This window comes from Danio aesculapii, chromosome 20 (genome assembly GCF_903798145.1).
Source record: "Danio aesculapii chromosome 20, fDanAes4.1, whole genome shotgun sequence".
NCBI lineage: Eukaryota > Metazoa > Chordata > Actinopteri > Cypriniformes > Danionidae > Danio > Danio aesculapii.
Genome location: NC_079454.1, coordinates 51,646,908 through 51,658,340, shown reverse-complemented (window position 1 = coordinate 51,658,340; position 11,433 = coordinate 51,646,908). Strand labels below are relative to the sequence as shown.

At 40.2% G+C, this 11,433-nt stretch overlaps 1 protein-coding gene across 1 annotated transcript in view; it reads right to left on the bottom strand.

Moving 5' to 3' along the window:
• The window catches only part of gphnb (gephyrin b), a 156,140-nt gene extending 144,980 nt beyond the window's left edge, over positions 1 to 11,160 (bottom strand). Inside the window, exon 1 of the mRNA XM_056480644.1 lies at positions 11,050 to 11,160. Within this exon, the coding sequence (XP_056336619.1) occupies positions 11,050 to 11,113 (64 nt within the window). The 5' untranslated portion in view covers positions 11,114 to 11,160. The remainder of the gene's footprint in view (positions 1 to 11,049) is intronic.
• Between the last annotated feature and the right edge of the window lie 273 nt (positions 11,161 to 11,433).

The window sequence follows — 11,433 nt, the reverse complement described above, 5'->3', positions numbered from 1 at the left end:
ATAAAATAACGCATCACACTAAAGCCCTGTAAAAAAGGCTAACTAAATTGAAAATAACAACACATTGTGAAAACGTAGCCCTATATACATTTTTGGAGATCTTGAGTTATGTAGCCAGAGGTACGTATGGCTACATTTAGTCTTTAAAACGAACGCTACGGGGCATTCGGGATGCTATGGCCATTAATTTTCGTGCTACCAGCTGACCACTTACCTCCGTATGGACGGCTTTCTTGCTGTTACCAGTTTGTCCAGTGGCTCGACATGTACGTCAGCAGACTTGAGACGCAGAGAGGAGTTGACCACAACAACAGAGTTCGAGTCTGACGAAGAATGGTTTCAGAAAGTGGGTAAAACAAAAGTCAAAAAATAAAATAAACAAGTAAATAACAGGGTAATATTGTAGAAAAATCTGAAAACGTGGTAAAAATCAGATGAGGGCTTTTCTTTTTCAGGATTTCTTTTGAAAACTGTCGGGTGGGTTTAGAGAAGTGGGTGGGCGGGTCAATCGGTGCTTTTGAAAACAATGTCAGTTGGGTTTAGGCAAGGAGGAGGGTGGGTCAGTCAGTCGATCGTCAATCAGTCGACAGCGGCCTCTGCTGGATTTACGTGAGAACAGCAGGGGTGATTGGCACTTGCGAGAGAAATTTGAGATCTCCAAAAGCGTACACAGTGGCCTCTGGTGGATCCACGAAAACAAAAACAGCAAAAAACATAGCTCCTGGGATGTATTTGGCACTCTCCAGAAATGTATATAGGGGTACATTTTCAGAATGAGCTTGGGTTGAAAAATAAAGCAAAGGAAGCTACATTAAAATGTTTTTTATTTATAAATACCATTAAAATGATATGGTATATAAAAGAATTTGCTTAATAATATGCAACAGCAACAAAATAGACCTTGAAGGGATGGTTCACTCAAATTATGCAATCCACAGTATATAATGCAATATGAATACAATTTCAGCAAATGACTATAATACAACTCAGATGTATTGTTGATATGTACCTCTATATACATTTCTATAGAGCACCAAATACATCCTAGGAGGTACGTTTCTTTGCAGTTTTTGTTTTTTCGTGAGCCTACCAGAGGCCGCTGTGTGCGCTTTTTCAGATCTCAAATTTCTGTCATGAGTGTCATTCGTGTCTGCTCTTCTCACATAAATCCACCAGAGGCCGCTGTTTTCAAAAACATGCTAGAAAACGAAATGCCCTCGCGGCCACCTAATTTTTACCACATTTTCACCCTGTTATTTAATTGTTTATTTAACTTTTTTTGCCTTTTGTTTTACCTGCATTTTGAAACCGTTCTTCACTGGGCTCGAACCCCTTTATTGCAGTCCACTCCTCTCTGTGCCTCAAATCCGCCGACGTACGCAGTGAGCCACTGGGCAAACGGGTAACAGTGGACAGTGGCAACACATTTCTAATCATAATAGTTTTAATGACTCATTTCTAATAACTGATTTATTTTATCTTTGCCATGATGACAGCACATAATATTTGATTAGATATTCTTCAAGACACTTCTATACAGCTTAAAGTGACATTTAAAGGCTTAACTAGGTAATTAGGTTAGAGCAGGTTAGGGTAATTAGGCAAGTTATTGTATAACGATGGTTTGTTCTGTAGACTATCGAAAAAAAATATAGCTTAAAAAGGCTAATAATTTTGACCTTAAAATGGTGTTTAAAAAATTAAAAACTGCTTTTATTCTAGCCGAAATAAAACAAATAAGACTTTCTCCAGAGGAAAAAACATTATCAGACATACTGTGAAAATTTCCTTGCTCTGTTAAAGAGCCCATATTATGGGTTTTTGAAAATGCCCTTCCATGTAGTGTGTCACACAGCTCTAAGTGAAGTGAAATATCCAGCTAAGGCTTAAATCTGTAAGTGTACAGTGTTTAAAACTATTGATTCATCTATAAAAGAGTCGACTCATAGTGCTTCAAACGAGTCGTCTTGATAACGAGTCATTAGGTGTTTCGCGATGACGCAGCTACGAAACACAAGTAGTTGCGCGCGCAAACCCGGGAGATTTGAAACCTGCGGCCCCGCCCACTAACAGAAAAAAAAGTCACACACACACAGAGACACACACAGACACCGGTCGAATGAAGTCAAGCTGTGCAGATGGATATTATGGACAGTCTAATTAAAGATGAAACCTCAGCAATATAGCCCAGCCTTGAGCAGTTCTGAGTGCTTCTGAAAACTACATGCTTTCAAAGAAGACGTCATCAGTTTGTTAAAGGAAGGATCAGTAAAGACTGTCAGAACATGGATCAGTGCATCATGAATCAGTTTCTACCCCCATTTCACCAGTGTAAGTACGTGCGATTAAAATTATTGCCTCGTTTACTCTAGCTTGCACATTATGTATTTAGTTGTGTTTTGTTACTTATAACTGCGTGTACTGTATTAGGTTAACTCTTTATATTCTCATATCGCGTGTAAAGCCACGTTGAAAACGCGACGCGTGCCGCTTTGATTACGGATCGTCAGCTGTTTACACACATGCAACGGACAAGTTTTAAAATATTTCAGCTCAATATTATTGTCTCCTCGTGTGTGTAACGCACGGGTATTCGCGGATATAACTGAGCGCCGCTCCTCTATGGACGCGCCGGCCCTGTGTGTGTGTGTGTGTGTCTGTGTCTCCTCGTGTGTGTAACGCACGGGTATTCGCGGATATAACTGAGCGCCGCTCCTCTATGGACGCGCCGGCCCTGTGTGTGTGTGTGTGTCTGTGTCTCCTCGTGTGTGTAACGCACGGGTATTCGCGGATATAACTGAGCGCCGCGCCCTCTCTATTCAGCCGCTCCTCTATAGACGCGCCGGCCCTCTGTGTGTGTGTGTGTGTCTCCTCGTGTGTGTAACGCACGGGTATTCGCGGATATAACTGAGCGCCGCGCCGCGCCCTCTCTATTCAGCCGCTCCTCTATGGACGCGCCGGCCCTCTGTGTGTGTGTGTCTCCTCGTGTGTGTAACGCACGGGTATTCGCGGATATAACTGAGCGCCGCGCCCTCTCTATTCAGCCGTTCCTCTATGGACGCGCAGGCCCTGTGTGTGTGTGTGTGCGTGTGTGTGTGTGTGTGTGTGTGTGTGAAAAGAGCAAGAAGACTGTGACCTCCTCGCCAGTTTTTGGACTTTTTGCTCAATAAAATAGTTAGTCGTCAGTATTTTCTAGTCCATCGTCTGTATTTACATTCACCCACTGGCAGCCAAAATCCACTATGAAGCGTGTATGCACTGTGACTACTTTTATATTGTTGATTATCTGCTGGGCATTTCACTCTCGCGCTGAAGCCTTGTCCGTGTCGACCAATCGCAGCAGGCTGTCATCGGTCCAATCAGCGCAGATTAGCTTCGCGCTAAGGAGGGGTTTGGGAACAAATGAATCGCTGAACGATTCATATGGGAGTCGCTGGGATAATTAGGTAAAAATAAATGCAGATTATAAGACCATCAAAGTGTTTTTTGACCTTGCATGCATATTAGACTGTTGTTGGAGACCCTTACAACCTAAATATGACCCTATTTCATGTATAATAGGGGCTCTTTAAACATCGTTTGGGAAATATTTAAAAAGAAATAAAAAAATTCAAAGGGGGTTAATAATTCTGACTCTAACTGTATTGCACATCCTGTGATATCAAATATCTTATTTTGTGCTCAACTGAAGAAATAAACCCAGACAGGTTTGGGACAACTGAGGGATGAGTAAATGATGATTGAATTTTTCAGTTTGGGGTGAACTATCCCTTTAAAGGGGACCTATAATGGCACTTTTTACAAGATACTCATAATCAGAGATGTATAGTAACGAAGTAGAACTACTTCACTACTGTACTTAAGTACTAAAAGGCAGTATCTGTACTTTACTGGAGTATTGTTTTTTTCTCCTACTTCCACTTTTACTTAAGTGCATATTTTCGATGAGTTTAAAACTTTTACTCCGATAGATTTTTTATGAGCTGCATCGTTACTCGTTACTAGAGGTGTCAAAATGGTCGATATCGGTTCAGTAATAGACCATAACGGGTTATTACGTACTGACGTCATTTATCTCCTATGTGCGGTGTCGCAATACTATGGCGAAGGACGGAGGCGCGAGGGCGAGTGAAGGCGGCACAGCACACGAGCCGCTATTTCACTACTACAGAGAAATGTTGTGAGACTCCATCTCTGCCTCTCTCACTTTGGACATTTGACCCGCTGGCCTGTTTGTGAGGTAACTGTTCATCTTCCTCTTGGCTGTTAAAGCGATACTTGTGGATCCAGACATAGGCGTGTATGAGGTGCAAGTTTTCTCCACTGTGTCGATTATGGATTACCTGTGATAACCGCGTATTATACATACATAGACTGTAACCGCGGCTGTTCTTCCCGCCATCAGTGAACAACGCTTTCATTTCTAAAGCCGATAGCAGCCCTTTCTGTTGAGAAGGTGAAGACAATAACAAATCAAAGGGGTGTAAGACCTCGCCTGTCAGCGTTTAAAAAGCAGGCGGGAGAATATTTACATTAGTTTATTTGCTATAAATGCTCATGCTGTCTTCTGTGCAGGAGTTTTGTTTGATACATTCAGAAAGAGTGTTTTCTTTGAGCGGGTCAATTTAAGGGTACAGTTCATATATATTACTGCTGCATTAAAGGACACAATTTTATTACAAGTAACCATTTAACTGTCACACCAAGAAAAAAACCAATAGAATTTTTTTATTTATTGCATTTCTTAACTCCTAATATCGCTAGTTAACACAATCAATACATTTTCCCCCAACACATCCCATAATTTCTAAAATATCAGCCTCTACCAAATGGTTGAGATGTTGGTTTATGGTAAAAGTACCAGAATGAATAAATATACTATAAAAATATGAAGTTTAAGACCAATTTAATTAAAACATAATCAAAATGAAACATTTTTGAATACTAAATCATAGCCATAAGCCATAAAATATTTCAGATTTTCATTTAACCTAGTAATATACACGTTTTCTTTTTTTTACAATAAAATCAAAATCAAGTGAATTAGAACGTTCGTTTACAGCGTTTACAACCAGTAATTTGTGCTCCGAAAATGAGTTTCAATAGCGTTTTGAGTGGATTATGGACTGTTTTTGTGACACACAACTTTGAAAGGTGTGTGTTAAAGCTGTTATAATCTGTCAGGTCTGTGGTTCAAGCGTGAGAGAAAAACAGTATTGTAAGTCATGTTTCTTTTTGTTCTGCTTAATGACGTGCCCCCAAAAAAGATATTTAAAATAAACAAAAGAATATGATGTCTTTTGACTGCATTCTTTAATAACTACATTACACAATACTTGTACTTTTACTTTCAGTACTTGAGTAGTAAATTTTGAAATAAACTACTTGCAATACTTAACTACAAAAAATGTTGAATACTTTAGTACTTCCACTTAACTATGGTGCTTAAAGAGCACTTTTACTTCTACTCAAGTCACTTTTTGATAGAGTACTTGTACTTTTACTTAAGTCTGGGTCTCTAGTACTTTATACATCTCTGCTCATAATACCACGCAAATAATGTTTTCTAACTTTTTGAAACTGACCCTTTTAGGCTTTGATCCTAATTGTGCTGTTTTGGTGACTGTCGCTTTAAATTCAAATGTGATTGTTTACATTTAAATATTTTCATTTAGAGTATCCTTATTATTTACAACAACATTTTGTATTTTTTTCCGTAAATTATCAAGTTAGACATTCAGACTTATTTTTTTTGTTCCTTGTTGTAAAAAATCTATTGGAAAAAGAGCTTTTATGTTTAACGGTCCAACAGATTGGAATAATTTACCTGCTAACATTCGAACCATTACATCATTCAAGGTCTTTAAGCAAACTTTGTTATCATATTTTGGACTGTACTTGTTTTTCCTGAGGATGTTATTATTTATGTGGTGATTTGTTATATATATACATATATACACACACATATATATATACACACACACATATATATATATATATATATATATATATATATATATATATATATATATGTGTGTGTGTGTGTGTGTTTATATATGTATGTGTTTATATGTATGTGTATATATATATATATATATATATATATATATATATATATATATATATATATATATATATATATATATATATATATATATATATATATATATATATATATATATATGTGTGTACACACACACATATATATACATATATATATATACACACACACACACACACACACACGTACATATACCCCCCCTTCTTCTTTTTTTTTTATTGTGTTATGTTTTTGGATGTTGTGTAAGTTATATTTTGTCTTCTGGTGTTATTATTGTGAGTGTGAAAAATAGTGGGACCCCCTTAAAAGTGAGATACACATCTCAAGGGGTTTATCCCAATGAATATATTTTTTATTTTTTAAAAGAGGCCGGAGCTACAGATGCCTATGCATCAGCATAGTAGCAAATTCAAAAACAAGACTAACGTCCTATGCTAATGAGGGAGAGATGGTCACTAGTGGGCGGGGCTTTCCCTCTCTGATGACACATACAAAGGGAGAATGTCAATCAAAGTGTTTCTGCAGACTGTTATCAAGTGTGATTATAACATAGAATTAATACATTTTTACTAAGCTGGTTATATTCACACACTGCTGCCACACAACTGTGCTTAAACCCCTTATAAAAGTGATTTCTGCATAATAGGTCCCCTTTAAAAGAGTTCAACAAAAACTCATTCACATAACATATAAAATAAATGCAACTAAAGTATTGAACCAAAAGTCAACCATCTCCAGCAGCAGCTCTCTGTGGTGTCCAGATGTCAAACTATGACCTCACCCTACATCTCAGAGTCGTTTTATGCATGTCAGGTTCCTAATACCTCAACAGTGTTGCTATGCCAACCAAAGCTCCTCTCAACCCCAGAGAAGGGGACAGGTCTGGTCACATGACCCTGCTGTCATCGGGGAAGATGGAGCAGAAGATGCGGCTGCGGCTCTCCGTCAATGCTGATTAGTCACAGGGACAACACGGACCGATGTCAAAGGTCAACGGCATCACCTCCGATCGCAGGCGCACATTCATCTTTACATTGTTGATAATACAGATACTTCAACGCCCTGCAAGTGAGAGTCTCGGAGGTGACTGGCGAGATAGAGATAGGAAAGGAAATCACTTTTCAACATGGTGAAATCCCACAGCTGCACCGAGCAACAGCGAGGAGAGAGATTTCTGAAAGGTCAGATGACACACGCAAGACTGTGATATCTCTCTCCTCGTGCTTTTTTTTACCTTCCTGTCTTCATTTCCCTCAGCACAAGAGAGACGCCGAGAAATAGAGAGGGTCACTTAGATGTGGGAATGGTTTGTTACCGAGACAAATATTGGCACGCTTCCTGTTCAAATGTCATCTGTGAGGTCACGAATGCAATCTGACGCATGACAAATGCATGATCGTGTACAGTCCATTCGCTTAACCGACATGAGAGGTTTTAAGGGTGTTAGATAGCTATGCCTTCATGATAATTGCATTGAAAGCGTGTGACATATCAATGCAGACGCAAACAGCAGCCTAATGGTTAGACGGAGAAAGTCGTGAACTATCACCACTGTGCCACTGAGCGGGATGCTTTAACCTGAGGTTACACTAGGGGGACCGTCCTAGTTAAGTGCACTGATAAAAGCATCTGATAAATGGCCAAGGAGTACAGAACAATGCAGGGCAATAGCCTAGATGCACTCCATGCCCTGCAAACCAGCAGTCCAACATCTGGGTTTGTTACCAAACGGCTGCATGTCTGAGCCCCACAAGGGACAATCCATGAACTATCACCGCTGCGCACATGTGCAAGACTCTTAACCTCAGGTTACACTGTAGCGGTTGTATAACTGTAATAAATGCTATGATAAAAGCATCTGATGAATGAGATGAGTTCAGAACAATGCAGGTCAATACGCCAGCAGCCTTGTTTTCTTTGAAAATCAATTAAATATGTCCTGGTAACAAAATGGTTGTGTGTTCAAACTTGGGCAAAGATTTAATATGCTGTGCTATTGGGCAAAATGCGCATCCAGAAGGTGGTTCAAGAGGACTACACACAAAACAAGTCTCATTTTAAGTAAAACCCTATACATTTCCTATAGTAGTGCCAAAATTTAGCACCACGGACAGCGCACATTGTGTAGCCACGTTAGTTCAGCACTACGGTTAACCTCAGATTACACTGTAGCGTTTGTAAAACTGTAATAAATGCTATGATAAAAGCATCTGATAATCCAGATGAGTAAAAGTAATGCGGGTCAATACACTAGCAACCTTGTTTTCTTTCTAAATCAATTAAATATGTCCTGGTAACAAAATGATTGTGTGTTCAAACTTGGGTAAAGGTATAATCCCTGTGAATTTCCTCTAGAAGTTAAATATCTGGCTGTTGTAGGTTCAAGCACACTGAGGTTTGATGCATTTGATGCAGAACAAATATGCTCAGGTTTCACCTATGGGACTTTCCCTGTAATAAATGCACTGATAAAAGCAAGGCTGTAATTACATTTGGGGTCCTATTGTGCTGGACTGTAGTTATGCATCAAACCCATATCCTTGACCACTAATCTGAACACTGCAGGGACACGTCCTCCACTCCCTAGCTAGCTTATAATATCGGATAACGAGGAGAACATGTAAGGAAATACACAAGCGACCATGGCCTGTATTTCAGTATAGCGCTAGCTAAAATTTAGCACCAAGGACAGCGCACATTGTGTGGCCACGGTATTTCAGCACTGCGGTTAATCTCACATTACACTGTAGCGTTTGTATAACTGTAATAGATGCTTTGATAAAAGCATCTGATAAATGAGATGAGTTCAGAACAATGCAGGTCAATACACTAGCAGCCTTGTTTTCTTGGAAAATCAATTAATTATGTCCTGGTCACAAAATGTTTGTGTGTTCAAACTTGGGAAAAAAAGTGTACCACCTATATATTTTCTCTAGTAGTTAAATGTCTGGCTGTTACACTGTGGTTTGATGCATTTGATTCAGAACAATTATGCTCAGGTTTCTCCTATGGGACTTTCCCTGTAATATATGCACTGATAAAAGCAAGGCTGTAATTACATTTGGGGTCCTATTGTGCTGGACTGTAGTTATGCATCAAACCCATATCCTTGACCACTAATCTGAACACTGCAGGGACACGTCCTCCCTCTAGCTAGCTAAAAACATTGGCTAAATGACAGAGGAGAACATGCGAGGAGATACCCAAGTGACCGACACCTGTATTTCAACACTATATGTAAAGAGTTAGCCAAAATTCAGCACCACGGAGAGCACTCTGCAAGAATCGCTGCATTTGAGCACCACGGTTAATCTCAGATTACACTGTAGCATTTGTATAACTGTAATAAATGCTTTGATAAATGCATCTGATAAATGAAATGAATTCAGAATAATGCAGGTCAATACGCTAGCAGCCTTGTTTTCTTTCTAAATCAATTAAATATGTCCTGGTAACGAAATGGTTGTGCGTTCAAACCTAGGTAAAGGTTTAAACCATGTGAATTTCCTCTAGTACTTAAATATCTGGGTATTGTAGGTTCAAGCACACTAAGATTTGAAGCAGAACAAATATGCTCAAGTTTCTCCCATGGGACTTTCCCTGTAATATATGCACTGATAAAAGCAAGGCTGTAATTACATTTGGGGTCCTATTGTGCTGGACTGTAGTTATGCATCAAAGCCATATCCTTGACCACTAATCTGAACACTGCAGGGACACGTCCTCCCTCTAGCTAGCTAAAAGCATCGGCTAAATGACAGAGGAGAACATGTACGGAAATACCCAAGTGACCGTCGGGTGTATTTCAGCACTTAATGTATAGCGCTAGCTGAAATTCAGCAACGCGTAAAGCGCACATCGTGTGGCCGCGATATATTAGCACCGCGGAAAGTGCAAATCCAGCGGCCGAAGCATTTCAGCACGGCGGACAGCACAAAATCCAGCAGCAGATGTACTTCAGCACCGCGGACAGCGCATAAATGGTGACCGGCGTATTTCAGCACCACGGACAGCGCTCAGACAGCAGCGGCTGGGTTTCAGCACCGCGGACAGCGCTTATCAAGCGGCCGCTGTATTTCCGAGGCACCGCCGCTTTCGCTGCTGGTTTCCCCGCTCTACAGCAGTGAGGAGGGGGGAGGTGAAGCGGGGTTTCCCTCAGAGCTGGATGGAGCTCCTCTGCCTCTCCTTCTCTGCACATTACCACCTTCACTAGCGGATTTCCATTAGAGGGTTATCACCAATCACAACGCACGAAAATCCGTGGCCTCCGCGTTTTTTCCTCTCTCCCAAAAAGCTGCATTATCCTGCTAACGCAAGAGATTTCAGGCACTAAATGCTATCGTTCAGTAACTCGGTGGATGCATTTGATTTATTTATTTAATTATTGTTAAACAGGAGTGGAATTAAATCACAAACTGCACAGCCTTCGCTCGAGCGTTTCACTCGTCATCACTGAAAAAACATGAAGCACGAATGGAAATCACCGGCGAAGGCATGTTTGCATTAACAAGGCTGTCATGCAGAGAGGAAACCAGCATTCAGCCCACGATTCACAGCCGTCCTCACTAATATCAGCCCACTGCATTCACTGTCTCTGACAGTAAATCACATCTTTAGCACCAATCACACCATATGACTGCAGGTACTTCACAAATAATACAGCAAATGTGGAAAATGTGCTCATTTAAACGCGAAAATGAATAATTCAGCAGATAAAACTCCATCCTCTCGTGAGATTTCAAAATACGGTCACACATGCATATAAGATAGAAGAGGGATTGCTTTGTCTTTTGGCTGTTAAATCAATCTCTGGAACAGAAAAAGGCTTTAAATCACCGCTGACCAGCAGAGTAACACACAAACACACACACATGCACGCACACACACACGCTTGGGGAGGAGAGGCTCCGCTGTCAAACAGCTGGAAAACCGCAAGTGCTTTCTGCCGAAAGAAACCGCACGATGATTTGAAGGGTTCTGGCCTTTACCTGTCAGGACGCCGACCCGGATTTGGTGGTCGTGGTTTGTTAAAATCATCCCGTCTGACGCCATATTCAGCACCGCTGTCGCCGCACTGAGAACTCCAGGCAGAGCCGAGAGCCGAGCGCATCGAACTCTGGAGGGGGAGAGATGGAAGCGCGCAGGCCTGAGCAACAGAGCACAGATTCAGCGCTCACTGGGGAAATAGACAAAACATAGAAATAAAATAAAATAATAATAAATAAAAATACAGTCTAACACAAATACAAATAAAACACAACAAATAAAATAAAACACAAATAAACTAATACAACACAAATATAATTAAAATAATAAAAAAATAAATAAAATAACACAAATACAAACAAAACAACACAAATAAACTAAAATAC